This window comes from Eptatretus burgeri, chromosome 2 (assembly GCF_056783735.1).
Source record: "Eptatretus burgeri isolate ZD-2024b chromosome 2, Ebu_testis_v1, whole genome shotgun sequence".
NCBI lineage: Eukaryota > Metazoa > Chordata > Myxini > Myxiniformes > Myxinidae > Eptatretus > Eptatretus burgeri.
In genome coordinates this window covers 27,632,898-27,655,247 of record NC_140962.1, presented here as the reverse complement: position 1 = coordinate 27,655,247, position 22,350 = coordinate 27,632,898, and the positions used below count along the sequence as shown (strand labels likewise).

Below are 22,350 nucleotides of genomic sequence, written 5' to 3'. Positions count from 1 at the left end.
CTAAGCGGTTGTGCGTGGCTGTCTGAACCAGCTAATTCATAACAACAACAAAAACAATAAATATATATATATATATATATTGTTGTGAATCTGAAAGCCATGAGCACACAGACATTCAGGTTCCTATGGATTAGTTATCTTGGTAAGTACGTGTTTAATAGATATCCCTTGCCCTAGTCTAACGAGTAATTAAATGTTCCTGCGCTGTGATTTATTATAATAGTCAGGTTTTCTTTTACTTCATTTTTACACAACCGCCAGCGCCACCGACATTACCGCCGACCACACCGCATCGCCCTCGCCTGCATTCGCTTCCTCCACTTGGCCAATCGCGGGGTTTGCTGCCCGTTTTGGCGAATGAGAGGAATGCGAGGGCGCATGCGCAGAAGGTCGTCTGGTGTGAAGAAGGCGGAGCTCGGGGAGTGGCCACGCGGCGGCCCTCGACCAATCAAGATGAACAGGTAGGCGGAGTCATGAAACTCCCCCCCTGTCCAATGGGAGAGCGAGCGGGGAGGAGACAAGCGTTCGACTGAGCGGGAGGGGGGGGCGGATATAAGGGTCTTGAGGAGATTATCGGGGTCGGCTCTCTTGAAGTTGCTCTGGTACAGTTCTGTCCTCTCCTCCCACTTCTTCGCTTCCCGGCTCATCACTTTGGCCTCTCCGGCAACCGGCCTTGTCCCGGCTCCAGAGCCTATGTCTCGTCCCTTTATGCCTGGCTATTATGGCGACACCAGCCCCAAGAGAAGGGGATGTCCAGCTGTGCTACGTGGCCAGGTAGCCTCCTGCCCCCTGGCTCTCACAGCCGGACTGTCCTCCTCGGCTGGAGAGCAGCAATAAAGACCCAAGAGGATCCATTTCTGTGTGTGTGTGTGTGTCCGTGGGCCCGTCTGATAAGTAGTGACTGTTAAGTGCTTTTGCCTGTATATTATTTGCCTTGCTTGATATTCGGTATAGCTCTCCTCTTGCGTGCTCCCCTCGTCCCCCATCATTGCTAAATAAATATACCCAATTGTTTAAATGTACTCAGCTCGTCGTGTCCATTTCTGCCATTGACTGGGTGTGTCGTGCATGTGGGAAAGTGAGCAGTCATTGCCGCTATAACGGAGTAACAGGCTAATCGGGCCGGCGGAATTCGGCGATTATAAAACCGTTCGGCATCGCACACGGAACGGGCTCGCTTAAGCGGCTCGCTTCCGTACGAGTTCCGTCGAGGGTGAAATACCCCGGTAGCTGGATCGCGTGGGTACTTAGGTAAACTGAAGTTGGCAATCGACCCTACCCCACGTGGTCTCCCCATTGGCAAATTTCGGTCCAAAATAACCAGCACCCGCCGACCTCGGACTTCTCCGGGCCAGCGATCTGTAATTCCGGGCGATCGAGCTGAGGCGGCCCCACTGCTCCATCGAGGGTCGTGCTCGTGGCGATGCGCTGGCGAAACCACAACAATATCTACATATATATATGTATATATGGGCACACGTGTCAAAACTGCAAACGCAACTCATTTAAATAATCTTCTTCTTCACTTATAATAATGGAGAGTCCCATTCAATCCTGTTTCTCAATATCGATGACAATCAAACGCCGCTTGCTATATTCAATACTGTTTTCGACATTGCCATTTTAATATCGCCGTTTAAACAACAACATTTCCGATTATAAACCACCTTTTCAAGCATCACAAAGCGGGTCACTACTTGCAACACAGGTGAGAAAAGGATAAGAACAAAAAAAAAAAGCAGCTGATATTTCAGTATGGTTTGGATTCATTAAGATTTGGAATCAACATGGTGGATAAAACCATCTTCGTAGGGAGAGAGATACATGGAAGCAGACTTTGAAATATATTGTTACGAATTTGGGAATTCGATTGCACACAACATACAGATTCCTTTAGTCAGCTATGTCGATAAGTGCTTGTTCCCTAGATAGCTCACCTTCCATTGTTTAAATGTTCAGAAATCGATTAGATGCGCTGCGGATCGATTTAATAGTTAGGGAACAAACAACGGAGACATCCCTCCCCCTATTCTGTGAAGAAGAAGAACCACCCTGCCGTCCCATGATTCATGATGTCAACAACTCCCTCCCACCCGTGGTTGAGCGGGGGATGGACCACGAGGGCATGAGTCATGCCGGGCGTGGAGGAGGGGGGGGGCGGAGAAGGATAAGAGGAGATCTTTTTCCTTTGTTCAGGGCAGAGTTGGAGGGCAGAGTTGGAGAAGGGAGTTGAGAGTAGCCGTTCAGGAGACCTTCGGGTCCTGTTTGGCTTGGGTTAGGGTCGGGGAATTCGGAAGCTTTTTGCTTCGGCTGGCTCAGTGAGCTTCGGCTGAGGCCTGGCTCAGGAGGAGGCTTTTTGCTTTGATGGTTCAGTGAGCTTTGGCTTCTGCTTGGCTCGGGAGAGCTTTTTGCTTCAAGCTGCCCTGTTTAGAAGGAAGTTAAGCCGGTCACTCGGCTCGAGCTGCTAGTGGTGGCTTCTTCTTCTTCGTTTGTGGAGCTCTTTGTTCTCCATTTTGGTTCCCGGCTTGGTGCGACTCATCGACCTCTTCTTGGAGGTGGTTCCTCGGGGAAGCGACGCATCGACGGGAAGGATCGGCGCCTAGTCTCACCAGCACATGTTGAGAAGTGCGGGAGGATTCGCGGGAGCGCGGGAAGGATCGCGGCTCGGCGATTGGATCCAGCTCGCTCTCGCTGGAGCCCGGGTCCGAACAACTTGAAGACCACACGAGGTGGAGAGGTTCGAGATAGGCTCTGGGTTTCAGCTCACCTGTCCTCTGAGCTGGAGCTCATTATTAAAGGCCTCTGCCACTATTTCTTGGGTGTGTGTGTGTGTGTGTGTGTGTGTGTGTGTGTGTGTGTGTGTGTATGTGTGTGTGTGTGTGTGTGTGTGTGTGTGTGTGTGCGTGCGTACATGTGTCCGTGGGCCCGTCTAATAAGTCGGAACTGCTGTTAAGTGCAAGTGACTGTACATAATAAGTAGACGGTTGTAGTTGTTTTGTCGTGCTTTTGTTGCTTGTATAATTGCATATGTGTTTTGCCTTGTTTAATTGCATACATGCTTTATTATAATAAATGAGCATACATGCTTTTTCCTTGTGTGAATGTAAACCTGTTCGTTGCGTCCATTCCCTCATTGAACTGCCCCATCTTGCACTCAGAATATAGTTAGTTGTTTAAATAGCCGATAAATAAAATCGGGTCCGGCGAGGTCTGGCGATAATACCCGCTCGGTTATCCTAGAACAGAACGGACCGCTTAAGCGGTTCGTGTCCAAGCAGGCCTTCGCCGAGGTATGGTCCCTTGGTAGGTTACCCGCGCGGGTACTTCGGTGTATCGATATTCAGCGATTGACCCTATTTCGTGCGGGTAGAATACGGACTGGGCCGTGGTGGGATTAAAAACACACCCTTGACTGGTTTCTGGCGTTGTTCCAGAAAGTCACGACTGGATTGTCCGTTCGGTGGGCGAAGCGACCGCTATTGGTTAGACGCGGTCGTTCGCACACGGACGGGTGGGAAATCTACAACAATATGAAAACTAGAAGGTTACTCGGTAGAGTGCATGCTTCCACCAGGTCAGGTCAGGTATGGGAGCATGTGCCAGAACAGCGCCTTGCTGCGCCCACTTTCCACCGGTACTCCAGGGGCCTCCGTCTGGCCATCCCCCAGGCGATGCCAGGCCCATCCCCATCTCCTTGAGATGATGGTCAACCTGCTGCAACCCTGAGGCACATGGTTGGCCCACTGGCCTCCTCCACTCATGAGACTCCCTCGCTGAGAGAATCTGGTGAGCAGGATCAGAGTCAGGAAAACGAGCCACATGTCCATACAGCCACAACTGACGCTCACGGACTATGCAGGTAACAAATCTCATCCGAGTCTCTCTCAGCAACCGCTCTTTGGACACAAAATCCGACCAGCGATAGCCAAGGATTCTTCGAAGAGACCTGGTACCAAAGGAATTAAGTCTCCATCTCAGATCCTTGGTCAGAGTCCCAAGTCTCGCATCCATAGAGCAAGACTGGAAGTACCAAGGACCTGAAGACTCGGACTTTCGTCCTCCCGCACAGGTACCGGCAGCGCCACACCCCATGATCCAGTGAATCCATGACTCCCCAGGCCCGACCCAGATGTCTATTGACCTCTGACTCACAGCCAGCAGAAACATGAATATCACTGCCAAGGTAAGTGAATCTCTCCACGACCTCAACATCCTCACCACAAACAGACACAGACAGGACAGCAGCATCCAAGATGTCACCGAAAGCCTGGATCTTAGTTTTGACCCAAGAAACCCGTAATCCCAGCGGCTCCGACTCCTCATTCAGCACTTCGAGGGCCCCCAAAAGGATATCTAACGTCTCCGCAAAGATGACTGCATCATCTGCAAAATCAAGATCCGACATCTTGACATTCCCAAACGATGCACCGCAGCTTGATCTCTCCGACATCCTCCCTAAAATCCAGTCCATACAAGTGCTGAAAAGTGTGGGGGCAAGTACACATCCCTGACGAACTCCAGTAACAACTGGAAATAAGTCAGAGATGGTACCACCACACTTCACAGCACTCTCAGTACCAGAGTAGAGTTCAGACATCAGATCGATCAGTTTTGGTGGCACCCCACGAAGACCAAGAATCCTCCAGAGGACATCCCGATTCACTGAATCGAACGCTTTACAGAGATCAACATAAGCTGCAAGCAGCCCCTGCCGACACTCTCGTCTGCGTTCGGTGAGGACACGAAGAGCAAGGATACGGTCAATCGTTGACCTCTTTGGTGTAAAGCCTGAGTGCTCTGGACGCTGGTGCTCAAGCAGATGGTGGCGAACCCCATGAAGAATTATCCGAGCAAAGACCTTGCCCGGCACTGAGAGCAGCGTCACCCCTCGGTAGTTGTTGCAGTCTTGGCGATCACCCTTCCCTTTCCAGAGAGGAACAACAAGGCCCCTCTTCCAGTCAGTTGGGATGATGCCTGTGTTCCAGGCAGAGCACAAAACTGCATGCAACGACACGAGTGCAGCATTTCCACCAGCCTTGAGAAGTTCGGCATGGATGCCACAGATCCCTGGAGCTTTGCCCCATTTCAACTGGTTCACCGCAGCCCGTGTTTCCACAAGCGAAGGTGGACCACAATTGATTCGAGGGTCAGCAACAGGGATTGTAACACCCTTGACGTCCAACTCGACAGCTGGTGGATCAGCCTGGTACAACCGCTCAAAGTAACCGGCCCAGCGGGCCTTCACTTCAGACTCCTCTGTCAACAGCCTACCACTCTCCAGGCTGATTCATTTTCGTTTTCTATCCCACTGACAGGCTGGATCTGGATTCGAACCTGAACTAAAATGTAATATGCTTGTTCTTGTCACCTATCCAACTCGTCCACAAAGTTGGTCCGAATCCGTCCATAACTTTTTCAGATATCGTGCTATATATCGTTTTAGCCTGATCACTCGATGGTGAAAAATCACTGAAAAAATTATCGGATCCTGATCTGGATTCGGATCTTCACCAAAATCGAATCACTCTTCCTTGTTACATAACCAACATACCCACCAAGTTTTGTATGATTCCGTCCACAACATTTTTTTTTTTTTTTTTTTTTTTTTTTTTTGTATACCTTGGTCGAGGCTCGTATGAGAGCTAACACACAACTCACAGCAAGGAGGCATGAGACAAGAGGGGCGGGAGTGGAAGGGACAAAACATTGGGGAACAGACACAGGTGAACTGTGGAAGGGAGAGGGATGGGGATGGGACGGGGAACATGGCGAGGGGAAGATGGACATTAAAGGGACTTTCAGGAAGGAAAGCAGGAGAATTGAAGGAAGTGGGCTTGGGTGGATTATCGGGGGTAGAAAAGATCGAGGATTTGGATGGGGGAAGATAAGAGGTGGTGGTGAACAGCTGTTTTGAAAGCCTGGAGGGAAGAATGGGAAAGAATAGAGTGAGGAAGTTTATTCCAAAGGCGGGAAAAAAGAGGAATGAAAGAGTGAAGATGAGCAGTGATTCGTGATTTTGGTAGTTTTACCAGAAGGGGGTTGTTGGCGGACCTTGAGCGCCCTGTGGAAATGTGGTTGGGACAAATCGCAGAGAGAGCAGGGGGGCAAGGCTGGAGAGGAGTCGGTAGAAGACAGAAAGACCACCGACCAACCTGCGGTGATTGAGTGAGAGGCCCAAAGACTCAGCTTCATTGCGGGAGATGCCAATGATCTTAAAAGCCCTGGTTTCGACAGCGTGAAGTCGAGAAAGGTGGGAGGCAGGAGCACCAGCCCAGAGGGGAGAGCAGTACTCCATCAGGCTACGGACAAAAGCTTTGTAAGTGGTCAGGAGCTCAAGAGGGCCGAGGAAGGACTTTGCACGACGGAGGATTCCCAGTCGGCGACTGGCTTTTGAGGCAAGGTTGGAAATGTGACTTTCCCAGGAAAAGTCATGGCAGATAGTGAGACCCAGAAGCTTGAAGGAAAAGACTTCTTCCAGAGGATTGTTGAGAAAGTGGATGGGGGGGTTTTGTAAACGGTCCTTTCGAAGAGACATAGTGAGAGTGTGAGATTTGTCTGGATTGAAAGACATGTTCCACGTGTTGGACCAGTTTGTGATTTTATCCAGATCTGCAGTGAGCGAAGAAGCTGCTGCTTGCCGGTCTGAGGGATGACAGATGGTACGGCAGAGGGTGGAGTCATCGGCAAAGAGAAATAGAGGATTTTCCAGAGAGTCCGAGAGATCATTGATGAAAACCAGAAAAAGAACAGGGCCCAGAACGCTACCTTGAGGAACTCCAGCCTGCACAGGAAGAGGGGATGAAAGAACTCCATTTAGGGCCACACGTTGACTGCGACAGGAGAGGAAGTCTGCGAGCCATGAGTGGAGATGGCCTTGAATACCATGGGAAGAGAGTTTGGTGAGTAGGGCAGGGTGCCAGACTGTGTCAAAAGCACGTGATATGTCCAGGGATACGGCTCGGATTTCCTGTCTGGCATTGAGGACCTCCATCCATTGATGGGAGAGCAGTAGCAGCATATCTAGGGTAGAGTGACCTGGTCTGAAACCAAATTGATGATTGGAAATCAAGCCATTGGTGAAGAGGAAGGATTTCATGTCTGAAGCGATGATTTTGAGATATCCTGCCAGATGTCCTTTTTGGCCCGATCTCTCAAAAGTGAAAAATCACGTTAACAATTCTCAGATCCAGATCCGGATTCAAATATTCACCAAAATCTAATCATTTCGTCCTTGTCACAAACCCAAGCTCTCCACCAAATTTCCTCCACACCTTTTTTTGAGATATTTTGGTCAAAAACAGACAGGAGTGAAAACATAACCTCCATCCACCTTCGGTAGCGGAGGTAAAACAAACGACCGCTTTTGATGAGAGGGGAATGGTTTGGGGGGGGGAGGCGTGTGATGGGTGCCCCCCACCCCTATGGATCTGCCTCTGCACCCACTCACCCTACTCCCCAATGCACCTGCATGAAAGTAGTGGTAAGCACTGACTATAACCTTATCAAATGTGTTCTGCATGTCCACAGACATGACCCTATGGGCCCTTTTGAGATAAACAAAATCTGAGGATTAATAAATCCTTTTAAAGTCCTCTCCTTACCTCGGCCTCATCGAGAGTGCAAACATAGCAGCAACATTGTGTAAATATGTGCTAAGCAGAGCAAGTCTTAAGGCGTTGATTCTTTTCGAAATCCGGAAGGGTTTGTCTCCAAAAACAGGTTTGCTAAGGTACCCAACCCAAGCTGAAAAGACAAGTGCATCTCGAGTTCAATGGTAGATTGAAAGCTCTTTTCAGGCCTCCAAACATAATGTTGTTGTTCATAATATGAGCCATCATACTTTCAAGTTCTTTCTGTACATAGCGCATAACTTTGCAGCAATTTTCACCTAAATCCTGACATGAGTCCAAGAATTCCTTGCAGTGGACCTGGACCCCATCCTCAAACGATGCATATTACTGCACAGAGAAATGCTGAGAGATCAGACCTCAGACACCAGAGGGGTATACACATTGTATTGAAGAACTTCCACAAAGTGCTCAGTGCATTGAAAACAAGTGAACGCTTAACTAAATTAAATTTTGGAAGTTTTATCACCAGGAACACAAAAGTATGAATGACAAATGGCTGAACAGGACCACAGCATGGATTAGTCTGAACACACATGCGTGCAATGTGAAAGTAGCAATTAGTGTTATATAACCAGTGCTGTAGTTATCAAAGGATGTGGAGGATTCTTTCAATCTCCATGACTGTTTGAAAACAGCAATCGTTTCAAACAGACATAAACATGCAGACACACATCTGCTCAAATGCCACACCCAAACACACACTTTCCATATCCTACCCTTATATAAATATTAACCTATGTGAACAATAGACGAGTGATACAAAATAATATCGAAGGTCAAACAAACCAGTTAAGATGTACAGGATTATTTTGTAGAGGTGGATGTAATCGAATGCGCCTGGAGATAAACAAAACATAAGACAAAGGGTTAGTGAAACAGAGAACAAGAAAATATGTGTAAATGTATATTGATGAGGTCGTAAGAACGACAGTGGAAGAATAAACTTAAGGTAGACTCAGTCAACTGCTTGGTTACGTGGACAAGCAAGACAGGACATGAGATTTCAACCTGGGATCTCACTCACTCCCCGCATCATTGATCACTGTATGTGTGCTCAGATGGGATTTTCCAAACAGGTAGCATTTGGCATTATTAAAGTGGTGCTATGGGCTGACAGGATGGCCTGGAGGTATGCACACTCGCTTCTAAGCCGTCTAACCTGGGTTGGAATCTCGGCCCAGCCATAAACTGTCATCCAAAATGTTTCACAGGCTGGGTGATTCGTCATTGTGCGTGCTCCATCCCTTGGATGGGCATTAAACTGGCTCTGCCAGCATTAGTTGGTGGACGTTAAAGATATCATGATGTTCCTTGCGAAGAGTAGGCGAGCTTCAGCCAGCACCGTGAGCAAATTCAAAATTCCTTCCCCAACTACTGCTGGAAAGGTAATGGCAACTCATCCAGTATAACCCGAGCCAAGAAACTGCTTTGGCATGACCGAACCTGCCTTCGGGCAGAACACCAGATTACAAACACGAAAGTAGTGCCTATATCCGGGTAACCCTGCCTGTCTAAGGGTTACATATCTCCAGAAAACCCTACCCAATATCAAGCACAAATTCAAAGGGACCGAGAAAGACGCTTGGGAGAGCTGGTACCTCTGCCAGGCTGAACAGTTTACTTTTTGTATCCCACCGATAGACCAGATTTGCATCAGGACTTTAACCAAAATTTCATAAATTTGTTTTTATCATACAGACACACACCCAAAATGTCACCCAAGTTTCGTCCGAATCAATGCACAACTTTTTGAGATACCGTGCGACACATTCTTTTTGGCCCTGTATCTCAATGGTGAAGATTCACTGAAAAATTCTAATATCCAGATTCGGATCTTCGACAAAATCTAATCAATTCATCCTTGTCAGACACCCAACTTGTCCACCCAGTTTTGTCCAAATTTGTACATAACGAATTTTGAGACATCCTGCAGACAAACAGACAAACAGGGGTGAAAACATCATCTCGGTCCACCTTTGGTGGCGGAGGTAATAACAGTGTGGAGTAAAGGACTTATTTTGGTTCAAATCGAACCGTCATGACACCCCCCCTTTCTCTCTGACTGCACCGATCCACCCCTGATCTAATATGCCAACTACATATTGTGCAACGGCTCTCGTCGAGTGCATCGTCTTGCCTTGCACGTTCATTCTGAACAAAAATACCATTGTTAACTGAACACGCTGCTATTATGGCCCACATACTCATATCATCCACAGACTCTATTATATCACAGAGGTTATTGGCATGGGATATGAATGTCATAAATTTAAATTCTTCACTCACATCTGGTCAGAGACCAGATATACGAAGTTTCAGATTTTTTGGATAAAGATTTCAATTCAACCAATTATGGCTGGAATACCACTTCACGGATGATGCCATTGTGATCACCGTATATACCCCATGGGGAGTTTATGACACGTGCCAAGTTTCAGTTTTTCTTCGTTGAGCGGTTTCAGAAAAAAATGTTCAAGTTTTTTTTTCCTTTAATCATATATGGCCGCCATACCATATAACCTATGACGTCAGAGTTGATAATACAATATTCTCCATGCGGAGTCCCTCCTATATTTAAAGTTTCCCCAATCGGACAAGCGGTTGCAAAGAAAATTATTTTTCAACCAAAATATTTCGCTGCAAACGGACGGACGGACGGACGCACGCACGCACGCACGCGCACACACACAGCAATAGTCTCGCATCCCCTTCGGGTCGAAACTAACAAACCTCTTCCTCACCTCAAAACAGTAAAATTCATGACACGGATTCTCGTCGAGCTCAACGATCCCACTTTCTCGATTGAAATCACGATTGTTCACCTCCATGACTCCACCTGAAGAAGGGGTTGCAATGGATCCGCTTAAACGTAAGTTCCCTAGATATCCATGCACACCTGCATATCCACAAATATGCTCCATAAAGCCTCACATTCACATTCCTGTGATTTATATCTCTTCAATTCCAGACATTCCGCCTCCTGCCTCCTTACTACAGCCCGAAGCTTCATAAAAACGTCAAAAGAGAAGCAGTATGAGCAAGCAAGCCATTCATAAATCCGCCATTATTGCCAATACACAGGTATACAAAGTGGGCTTGCAGACAAAAATAGACACCGAATAAATTCTGTCTTTGTTGAACAGAATATAGGAAGTAAGAGTAACAATCGGTGAGTGGCAAATACCTGAGCGGTGTACTCCCTCGTCTCCACTCCACGGGCTTTTCCCTCCCTCTCGTCACTTTCTCTCTCTTCCCTGGCAGGATCGCTTCTAAGGGGTGCACGTGCAAATGACATTCAAGTCGTCGAGATGGATCAGCCAGGCTCATGCACGTATGCGCGAGACGTGCACGCAGGAGCACAGCAGAGTCGGTGAATGAGTGCGGCAGTTAACAATGTGTGGCCACCGAGAGCAGTGATGACGTCCTACAAGGAAATAAAAACTTCGAGTTAAAAAAAAAAAACAAAGATTTTTTTTAAACCTAGCCCTTCCCTCGGCTTGAGCTCACAATCGCCACTCATTGTGAGTCAACACATGGCTAATGCACGCACGCTTCTTCCTCTTTTTAGTTGGTTCTTCAAATTCAAATGCAATTTTCAGTGCTGACATAAAACGTGACAACTGCGTTAGCTTTCGTTAAACTTAAACTTCCAGCCCTTCCCTTCGTAGGTGAATGACTTAAGATGAGTTTTATACTCACGCATAACGTTCCAGGACATCCACAAGATCACAATCACACGTTCCATGTGCCACATGGCATGCCAAAACAGACAAACTCGACAGCCAATTGAACACGAGCACGATACGAGACTTCCCCCCCCCCCAAATCTAGAATCATATTACTGTGTGCCGGGCTGATAGGATAGCCGAGAGGAACTCACATCCGCCTCAAAGTTGTCTAGCCTGGGTTTGAATCCTGACGCAGCTATAAAACTGTCATCCCGGTGTTTCACACGCAGGGTGATTTATCAATTTATTAATCAATAGTCTCTCGGATGGACGTTCAACGGAAAATCCCGTCTGCCAGCATTAGTTGGTGGATGTTGAACATCCCACGGTGTCCTTCATGAAGAGTAGGGCGAGCCAACGCCGGCATCATGAACAAATTGCAAATTCCTGCCAGAACCAGCAGAGGGCATCAGCGGCCAAATAATTGGAATCATACCAAAAAAAATTTAAATGGTACATGCTGCTTCCTTCCTTGATGTTGAGCATTTCAAAGGTTAAGAGTACGTACAATACATGGGGAAGAGGAAATTTCTCATTAGGAAATGCCCCGCTGAGTGCGGTTAGAAATGCGGCACCATTGTTCTGTTGCCCCTGGTACCGAGTGCTCCCATAGTGACATCATTTCCCCCAAGCTCAGTGGCTGTCTGTAATCTAACAGCTCGGTCTATATGTCGAACACATGTAGAAAGGAGCATCCCAGAAAGTCAATCAACTCGGAAGGAGCAATCACATCTTCGGAAGGACATAGCTAGTAGCTACCATCGAGGGATCAGTGTCGTGCACCTCCATCGATTTCAGAATAAGCTATGGGGAGCTGTTGAAGGAGAGAGGGCTTTATACATAAGAAAAGAGGTGGTTAGGAGGCATGTGATTGAAATGTATAAGATAACTAGTGTGCCCATTGGTCCAATGGACCAAATTTTCATTTGTCTTCACAGCCTTGAGGGTCTTTTGGGTCCTTGGGGACTTTTGAGTCCTCGGGAACTTTTTGGGACATTTGCGGTCTTCTGGGTTTTCGGGGTCTTAAAGGGTCTTCAAAGTTCGAAGAGGTCTCAGCAGTCTAAAGGTGCATTCCAATAATGCATAATTAATAGACACAAAAAGTGTGACACACAGACACACATTTATAGTCGATGAAGGGTGTGGACAAGACAGGTGCAGTGTGGAATTTTTCAATAGTTGTGAGTGCTCGGAAGAGGGGCCATAGCCTGAAGGTAAAGAAGATGAGAGTTGGACGATTTGAAGGCAGAGGTTTTTCAGTTCATGCATTGTAAGGTTGTGTTAATGGAGACTTCAGAATAAACAAATAACTTATGATAGACAGAGAGGACTACAAAAAGAAATACAGTACCTCTTTGACGGCCTTAATCACAATATTCCCACCTTCTCCTGGGGTCGGCGGGAGAAAGTCTTTTGCCCAGGGCTTTTCCGAACCGGCTGGACAGACCGAACGTTCGTTCCACTGAATGTGACAGGAATCTGGATTTTGATCAGGGTGCCGGTGATAACTCGCGTCACTTCGTGAACGACACCGTGGGATGTTCAACATGTACCAGCTCATGCTAGCGGGCAGAAGACCCATGGCTTAACGTCCATCCGAGGGACGAGCAGTGCTGAACTTACCTTCTCTGCCACCCTCGACCAATTTTCAAAACCGACCTACCCATACATCATACCCACTACAAACTGGATCAGATCGAGTTTTCTTGGTGCTGATGCTGCGGTTTTAACAGCTTTACAGGTTCTTTCTGATAAAGTATCTAATTTCAGAAAACTCTTCCATTGGTGAAGTCATCAATAACATTATCGTATGAAAATGTGCTCAAAAGCTTTGACTTTAATGGTGAACAAAGCCAAGCGAGTCAACCTTTCTTAACTGAATGATAAATCGCTTTCAATTTATCAGCTCTGATGACTTTTTTGAAGATCTGGAATGGCTTTGTCAAGCTTATTGAAACTCTTTAACGAGGAGCAAATGTGCATGCATTCATTAGCTATAGGAGAGCCTCTTCCACATCGTCTGGGTACTGATTATTGAGATTCAGAGCCTGAACTTTCAAATCATGAGCGTTAAAAGCCTGGTGTTGGTGTAACGGCTAAGGTGGCTGGCTTAAGATCTTAGGGCATTGAGTTCAAGCCTCTGTTGTGATGTTGAATTAACATTAGGTGGGTTGATTCACCCTGTCATCCTTCTGAGGTTGGCAAAATGGGTACCAGTTTACTGGTAACAGGGGCACTCCATCAGTGGCACAGCCGTGCCCCCAGAAAATGATGCGGGCAAATAGCCACAGGCTGCATACGAATCGATACGAATAAATAATTGTGTGTGTGTGTGTGTGTGTGTGTGTGTGTGTGTGTGTGTGTGTGTGTGTGTCAGTGTGTCTCCTCCATAACTCCAAAACCATAAAACCTAGCAGCCTGAAACTTTGCATCCATACTAAGAAAACTCCAAGTAAGTGCAGAAGTGAAAATTGGGTGTTTGGGTTAATTAAAACACTCATTTTGAAGATAATTTACATCCTTATTTAATTATATCCTTCATCAGGGGATCCTCGGCCACCTCGCTCTCTGGGATCTCAAGGAGTTTCCTGGGTAACCTCGCTGGGGTCTAAAGCCGCCATGTTTTTTTGGCCTGCTCAATCATGACTTGACTTGGAACAGTCCGCAATGATTTCTCCACGATAAAGCGTTTCTTTTTTCCACTTTCCTCATTCATATTATCGAATCCCGTTCATCATAGCTAAAAATCATTGCGTACATCGCTTTTGTAAGTACTTTAGTTTTCAAATTAGGAGCTTGGAGTGATTTCATGCATGAAATAAAACGATTTTCCATGATCTATTCTCACGGACTATATAAAAGTATATCATCGAAATATTATTTTGGATTTGAGGATTAGATATCGTCCGGGCTAAATAAGTGTCGAAATCTGTTGTGAAATTTGATAATTTAAAGTAATAACGAGTCTTATAACTAAGCCGAGATACCTATTTACTTGAAGCAAGCAAGGATATCTTCTCTCCTTCTCCATAGAAACACAAGAAAATGTGAAATTTCCAAAGCATTTAACTTATCTTTTTCTCCTGTTTTGAGAATTATTGTATATTGAGTGAACAAAAAAAATTTAGGAACGTGCCAAAATTGACAAGCTTCATTAAGCTATATAATTTAATGCATTCACTGCAAGACCTCGTGCCCTGTCCCCCAGTGGGACTGCCTATCCATGGCGTCTGCCAGATCTGTCTATATTTTCGGAGGGTTCGCGAGGCGCTCTATTGGGAATCAAAGCAAATCTGGTAAAAAAAACAAAACAGACGCTTAAAAAAAATTTAAAACGTTTGCACGGACCCTGAACCGATATACCACATGACACGTGCACAGATGAGCAGGCAAGGTGGTGGATTATCTGCAATGTTGATTTCACAAATGATTGAACGTTGTGATGTCTCCAGGGTTGTTTTGCATAAAGCAGTAACTCTTATGGATAAAGTCATGAAATGAACAAATTCATATTATTTCATTAACTGCCACATGCGCAGTGAAGATCAGCTTTAAAGTTAAAGGGATCAGATATGATGTGCAGTGACAGCTTGGCCAACCGTTCCTTATCAACCACTTAATTGGAGTGCTTGCATGAGTGCTTAAGAAACTTGCTGAATGCCGAACAGTCGATAGCCGGTACCGTGCTACGTCCTGAGTGAATTGTTCACTCATTGCGGATGATTTTGCCCGCCATGTCATTCAGAGCGGGCGGCCCGTGCTCCGTCGCCCCGAGCGGGCGGCCCGTGCTCCGTCGCCCCGAGCGGGCGGCCCGTGCTCCGTCGCCCCGAGCGGGCGGCCCGTGCTCCGTCGCCCCGAGCGGGCGGCCCGTGCTCCGTCGCCCCGAGCGGGCGGCCCGTGCTCCGTCGCCCCGAGCGGGCGGCCCGTGCTCCGTCGCCCCGAGCGGGCGGCCCGTGCTCCGTCGCCCGAGCGGGCGGCCCGTGCTCCGTCGCCCCGAGCGGGCGGCCCGTGCTCCGTCGCCCGAGCGGGCGGCCCGTGCTCCGTCGCCCGAGCGGGCGGCCCGTGCTCCGTCGCCCCGAGCGGGCGGCCCGTGCTCCGTCGCCCCGAGCGGGCGGCCCGTGCTCCGTCGCCCCGAGCGGGCGGCCCGTGCTCCGTCGCCCCGAGCGGGCGGCCCGTGCTCCGTCGCCCCGAGCGGGCGGCCCGTGCTCCGTCGCCCCGAGCGGGCGGCCCGTGCTCCGTCGCCCCGAGCGGGCGGCCCGTGCTCCGTCGCCCTGAGCGGGCGGCCCGTGCTCCGTCGCCCTGAGCGGGCGGCCCGTGCTCCGTCGCCCTGAGCGGGCGGCCCGTGCTCCGTCGCCCTGAGCGGGCGGCCCGTGCTCCGTCGCCCTGAGCGGGCGGCCCGTGCTCCGTCGCCCTGAGCGGGCGGCCCGTGCTCCGTCGCCCTGAGCGGGAGGCCCGTGCTCCGTCGCCCTGAGCGGGAGGCCCGTGCTCCGTCGCCCTGAGCGGGAGGCCCGTGCTCCGTCGCCCTGAGCGGGAGGCCCGTGCTCCGTCGCCCTGAGCGGGCGGCCCGTGCTCCGTCTCCCTGAGCGGGCGGCCCGTGCTCCGTCTCCCTGAGCGGGCGGCCCGTGCTCCGTCTCCCTGAGCGGGCGGCCCGTGCTCCGTCTCCCTGAGCGGGCGGCCCGTGCTCCGTCTCCCTGAGCGGGCGGCCCGTGCTCCGTCTCCCTGAGCGGGCGGCCCGTGCTCCGTCGCCCTGAGCGGGCGGCCCGTGCTCCGTCGCCCTGAGCGGGCGGCCCGTGCTCCGTCGCCCTGAGCGGGCGGCCCGTGCTCCGTCGCCCTGAGCGGGCGGCCCGTGCTCCGTCGCCCTGAGCGGGCGGCCCGTGCTCCGTCGCCCTGAGCGGGCGGCCCGTGCTCCGTCGCCCTGAGCGGGCGGCCCGTGCTCCGTCGCCCTGAGCGGGCGGCCCGTGCTCCGTCGCCCTGAGCGGGCGGCCCGTGCTCCGTCGCCCTGAGCGGGCGGCCCGTGCTCCGTCGCCCTGAGCGGGCGGCCCGTGCTCCGTCGCCCTGAGCGGGCGGCCCGTGCTCCGTCGCCCTGAGCGGGCGGCCCGTGCTCCGTCGCCCTGAGCGGGCGGCCCGTGCTCCGTCGCCCTGAGCGGGAGGCCCGTGCTCCGTCGCCCTGAGCGGGAGGCCCGTGCTCCGTCGCCCTGAGCGGGCGGCCCGTGCTCCGTCGCCCTGAGCGGGCGGCCCGTGCTCCGTCGCCCTGAGCGGGCGGCCCGTGCTCCGTCGCCCTGAGCGGGCGGCCCGTGCTCCGTCGCCCTGAGCGGGCGGCCCGTGCTCCGTCGCCCTGAGCGGGCGGCCCGTGCTCCGTCGCCCTGAGCGGGCGGCCCGTGCTCCGTCGCCCTGAGCGGGCGGCCCGTGCTCCGTCGCCCTGAGCGGGCGGCCCGTGCTCCGTCGCCCTGAGCGGGCGGCCCGTGCTCCGTCGCCCTGAGCGGGAGGCCCGTGCTCCGTCGCCCTGAGCGGGAGGCCCGTGCTCCGTCGCCCTGAGCGGGAGGCCCGTGCTCCGTCGCCCTGAGCGGGAGGCCCGTGCTCCGTCGCCCTGAGCGGGAGGCCCGTGCTCCGTCGCCCTGAGCGGGCGGCCCGTGCTCCGTCTCCCTGAGCGGGCGGCCCGTGCTCCGTCTCCCTGAGCGGGCGGCCCGTGCTCCGTCTCCCTGAGCGGGCGGCCCGTGCTCCGTCTCCCTGAGCGGGCGGCCCGTGCTCCGTCTCCCTGAGCGGGCGGCCCGTGCTCCGTCTCCCTGAGCGGGCGGCCCGTGCTCCGTCTCCCTGAGCGAGCGGCCCGTGCTCCGTCTCCCTGAGCGAGCGGTTCGTGCTCCGTCTCCCTGAGCGAGCGGTTCGTGCTCCGTCTCCCTGAGCGAGCGGTTCGTGCTCCGTCTCCCTGAGCGAGCGGTTCGTGCTCCGTCTCCCTGAGCGAGCGGTTCGTGCTCCGTCTCCCTGAGCGAGCGGTTCGTGCTCCGTCTCCCTGAGCGAGCGGTTCGTGCTCCGTCTCCCTGAGCGAGCGGTTCGTGCTCCGTCACCCTGAGCGAGCGGTTCGTGCTCCGTCGCCCTGAGCGAGTGGCTCAGGGTGACGGAAGAGAAGGAAGCTGCAGAACGGATCAGGACGACACCCGCTATGATTTCCTGTTGTGTTATTTCCTGGGAGGAGGAAACTGCTGTTTGACATCACTCAGCAAGGGTAAACAGAGCTGAATGCCAGAGACAAGTTCAGAGTGGAGACATTCCTCTCAGACTCAGTCCTGAATAAGTTATCCTGTGAGCTCCAACGGAGAGCAGAAGTTTACCAACTGGTGAATAACAAGTACCGTTTCTTTGAGAAAATCACAGTCTAGGCGCTGATTTATTTTTGCATTTACGAGCAAATACCACCTGTCCCTTCACCGACGGAAATACAAAAGGGGAGAGGGGGGAAAAAGAGGGGGGAAGAGGGAGAGAGGGATGGGGGAGAGAGAGCGGGGAGTGGAGAGGGAGAAGAGAGGAGAGAGGGGGAGCGAAGAGTGGTGGGGGATCGAGGAGGGATGGGGGAAGGAAAGACAGTATGAGGTGAGAGGAAGGGAAGGCATATGTGCGGTGGAGCGTTAATTACTGTCTGGACTTGACCTGAGACAAACACCGCCCGGACGCGTCTGGAGCCAAGCTGGCCGGAGACAAACACTGTTTGGACACGTCCAGAGACAAACTCCCATCCGGATATAAACATCGCCTGGAGAGAAACCCTGCCCGGAAACGTCTGGAGACAAACACCAACCAGACAACCACCGCCCGGATTTGTAGAGAGAGAGAGAGAAAAAGAGAGAGAGAGAGAGAGAGAGAAAGAAAGAGAGAGAGAGAGAGAGAGAGAGAGAGAGAGATAGAGAGAGAGAGAGAGAGAGAGAGAGAGAGTAAAAGAGACTAAAAGAGAGTAAAAGAGAGTAAAAGAGAGTAAAAGAGAGTAAGAGAGGTAGAGGAATGCTTTGTGGACAACACACACACACACACACACACACACACACACACACACACACACACACACACACACACACACACACACACACACACACACACACACACACACACACACACACACACACACACACACACACACACACACACACACACACACACCACACTCGCTTTGCTGACTTCGGCAACAAGCCAAAAACCATAAGTAGCTTTCATGGAAAAACAACGTTGCATTTATACAGACGCTTCAGGGATATGTTCACAAACATTAATCTTTATAGACAGCTGCGTGTGATGGGTAGAAACAAAATTTGGCTCGGTAATTTAGAAAACAAGTTAATACTGCAAACGGCTCAGAAATTGAGTGTTATTTCACAACACCTCGCTCAGGGTGACGGTGCACGAACCACTCGCTCAGGGAGACGGAGCACGAACCGCTCGCTCAGGGAGATGGAGCACGAACCGCTCGCTCAGGGAGACGGAGCACGAACCGCTCGCTCAGGGAGACGGAGCACGAACCGCTCGCTCAGGGAGACGGAGCACGAACCGCTCGCTCAGGGAGACGGAGCACGAACCGCTCGCTCAGGGAGACGGAGCACGAACCGCTCGCTCAGGGCGACGGAGCACGAACCGCTCGCTCAGGGCGACGGAGCACGAACCGCTCGCTCAGGGCGACGGAGCACGAACCGCTCGCTCAGGGCGACGGAGCACGAACCGCTCGCTCAGGGTGACGGAGCACGAACCGCTCGCTCAGGGTGACGGAGCACGAACTTCCTCATCTAGCTGTAGTGGTGCGTTCAGGCAAGATATCTTTGGTGTCTCCTTTTTTCCTTTTTTCTTTTTTTGTATACAAAGTCGAGGCTCATGGAAGAGCGACAACACAGATCGGATCAGGATGCAACAGGACAAAAGCAACAGCAATAAGAGAGGGGGAACCACCAACAGCAAGGTCAAGGGACAAAACAAACAATGATGGGCAAACAAGGGATGAGGGATAGTGGAGGACGTAGGGGTGGATGGAAAGAGCAGAGGGTGCAAGGCCAAAAAGGAGACAGTCGAAGACAGAGACCACCGACCTGTCTGCAATGGGAAAGTGATAGTCCTATGGACTCAGTTTCATCACAGGAGATTCCAATGATTTGAAGGCCTTGGTTTTCATGGCACAAGCTGAGCAAGGTGTATGGCAGAGTTGCCAGCTCAGAGTGGAGAGCAGTACTCCATCAAGCAGCAGATGAAGGGCTTTACGTGAATAGGAGTTCAAGTGTGCCAAGGAAGGACATTCTATGATGGAGGATGCCCATGTCTTTGACTGGCTTTGGAGGCCAACTTTAAAATGTGATTTGCTCAAGAAAGATCATGGCTGATAGTTAGACCCAGGAGTTTGAGCGACTGAACTTCCTCAAGAGGACTGTTAAGAACGTAAATGGGAGAGGAGTTTCCAGATGGTCCTTTCAGGTTGAAAGAGTGAGAGTGTGAGCGTTGTCAGGATTGAAAGACATATTCCAAGCGTTTGACCAGGTTGTGATTTTGTCAAGGTCTGAAGAGAGGGAAGAGGCTGCTCCCTGCCTGTCTGAAGGATGAGGGGTGTCACGGCAAATGGTGGAATCAACAGCAAATAGATGAAGGGGATTTTCCAGAGTCAGGGAAATCATTGATGAAGATCAGGAATAGGACTTGGCCCCCAGAACACTGTCTTGGGGCACTCCAGCTTTGACAGAGAGGAGATGAAAGGATTCCATTGAGTCCACACTTTTTGCTCTGAGAATAGAGGAAGTCAGTCAGCCATGTGTGGAGTTGGGCCTGGAGGGCATAGGCAGACAGTTTGGAGAGCAAGGCGGGATGCCAGACTCGATCAAAAGCACAAGATATGTCCAGAGAGACGGCCCTGATCTCGTATCTGAAATTAAGTTCCTCCATCCATTGTTGGGAGAGTAGAAGCAGCACGTCGAAAGTAGAGTGACCAGGTCTGAATCCAAATTGATGATCTGAGGTGAGGTCATTGGAGAAAAGGAAGGATTTCATCTCAACTGTGGTGATGGATTCCATGCCTTTACTGATGAATGTGGAAGTGAGCCAATAGGTTTGTCATTAAGGGGATTGATTTGTGCACCTTTTTTTAGGTGGTGCAGTGATGTTATCAGATTTCCAAGCAGATGGAAGATGACATATGGTAGATGATAGGGTGAAAAGGGCAGAGATAGGATTGCACGACCAACAGAGCAGGTTTTTAGGACAGGTGAGCTCATGCCGTTGCAGAATCAGAGTCAATGGTTTACAGAAACGAATCCACCTTCTCAGGTGAAAAAGGACACATGGTTCAGGAGAAGTTTGGTATGACTGGGTAAGGTGGGTACAGAGAGAGAGAGAGAGAGAGAGAGAGAGAGAGAGAGAGAGAGAGAGAGACAGAGAGAGACAGAGAGAGACAGAGAGAGACAGAGAGAGACAGAGAGAGACAGAGAGAGACAGAGTGAGACAGACAGAGACAGACAGAGAGAGACAGAGAGAGACAGAGAGAGACAGAGAGAGACAGAGAGAGACAGAGAGAGAGAGAGAGAGACAGAGAGAGACAGAGAGAGACAGAGAGAGACAGAGAGAGACAGAGAGAGAGAGAGAGAGAGAGAGAGAGAGAGAGAGAGAGAGAGAGAGAGAGAGAGAGAGAGAGAGAGAGAGAGAGAGAGAGAGAGAGAGAGAGAGATTAGTGACAAAATTATGAAGCAAACAAAGAATTGAGGCATTCGGCCTTCCACGAGAGGAGTTGGCTCAGTTGCCATTTGAAGCGAGTGAAGGGATGGGAGGAGAGCATACTGCAGAGACCGACTTAACAAGGTGCCACCAGTTTTTAGAGAAGGAAGACAAGTTTAAAAGTTCAATCTTGAGGTTGGACAGATATTATTTTCTGGCTCTTCTGACAGCAGATGGAGGACTTTTGGGAGTGATCTGAGATCGTCTTCGTTTGGGTTTGCTTTCTTGGAAGAGGCGGCAAGTTGTTTCAGAGCACGTTCCTCCCCACAAGTATAGCGGCAGCAAGCGCTTATCTACCGCCATGATTTTTGCAGTCATAGTGTCGCCTGTTCGAGGTTGTTGGGCGCAGAAACTTCATCATGTTCATACAGAAGCCTTCAGCTGTTTATTGGAAATCCAAACCTCCCAAGGATAAAACTCTGGATGGCTCCGGGGCTCCATGAAATACACAAAATATACATCAAATATACATCAAATGAAGTAACATACAAAAACATTCAATAACATCGATTCAAGTCATGCAATGCAGTTACATGAGAACATGTATCAGAACAAGCATTATAATCATTCAATTGACTTCATATGGAGGACCGGGCGTAGTGGCGTGCGCCTGTAATCCGGCTACTCGGAGGCTTGGGTTGGAGGATCGCTTGAAGACGGGAGCTCTGCACTGGGCCACACTATGAGAGGGTGTAGGGCAGCCCGGAATCATGGCGAAACCCAATCCTTATCCCTATGTCGTAAGAGGCGACCAGGGTTGCGTCAGGAAGGGCATCCGGCGTAAAACCTGTGCCAAATCAGGATGCGGATCATAACGGATGATCCGCTGTTGCGACCGCTAACGGGAGCAGCCGAAAGACGAACAACAATTGACTTCATATGGAGATGTACTAACCACTTTTAGTCCTCTTGTCTCACTGGAAAGCATTTGTACGCAAAGCAGGGCTTAGCTCGCAGAACAGGCCTCTCCAAGTAGATAGCTTCGTGAAGCGATCCGAACCTCGCAACACATTGTCACTTTGCAATGCAGGATAAGCTTCGCAGGCTGCTGTAAGCTTCACAACATTTTTCAGTGTAACATGGGTGAGAAGAAGGGAAGGATAACTGAAGGCAAGATGCAAATGATCTGTACACACAAGAGAGCAGGTTTCTGTGGAAGAATTCCCAGGCTGGGTTAATATCAGAAGCAGGAGATACAAGAGATGAGTCCTAAAGTGAGATGGCTGCTTGTAGTCCCTACCAAGCTGCCTGAGTGAACTGCCAGA

General features: G+C 50.6%; 1 protein-coding gene and 1 pseudogene across 4 annotated transcripts in view; one reads left to right on the top strand and one right to left on the bottom strand.

The window, feature by feature from the left end:
- Window positions 1-22,350, bottom strand: part of LOC147031667 (caspase recruitment domain-containing protein 11-like) — a 224,114-nt gene that overhangs the window by 198,097 nt on the left and 3,667 nt on the right. For 3 of the 4 annotated variants that reach the window (XR_015050700.1, XM_085852049.1, XM_085852066.1), the window contains exons 3-4: window positions 10,816-11,055; window positions 10,373-10,467 (exon numbers count right to left, since the gene is read on the bottom strand). Coding sequence is in view for 3 of the 4 variants with exons in the window: in XM_085852049.1 (XP_085708175.1) it covers window positions 10,373-10,459 (87 nt within the window). In the remaining variant the exon portion in view is untranslated. Of the gene's footprint in view, window positions 1-10,372; window positions 10,468-10,815; window positions 11,056-11,330; window positions 11,352-22,350 lie in introns of those variants that run through there. The other variant, XM_085852057.1, reaches the window with a different exon arrangement.
- On the top strand, window positions 21,675-21,815 carry LOC147031668 (signal recognition particle RNA; annotated as a pseudogene).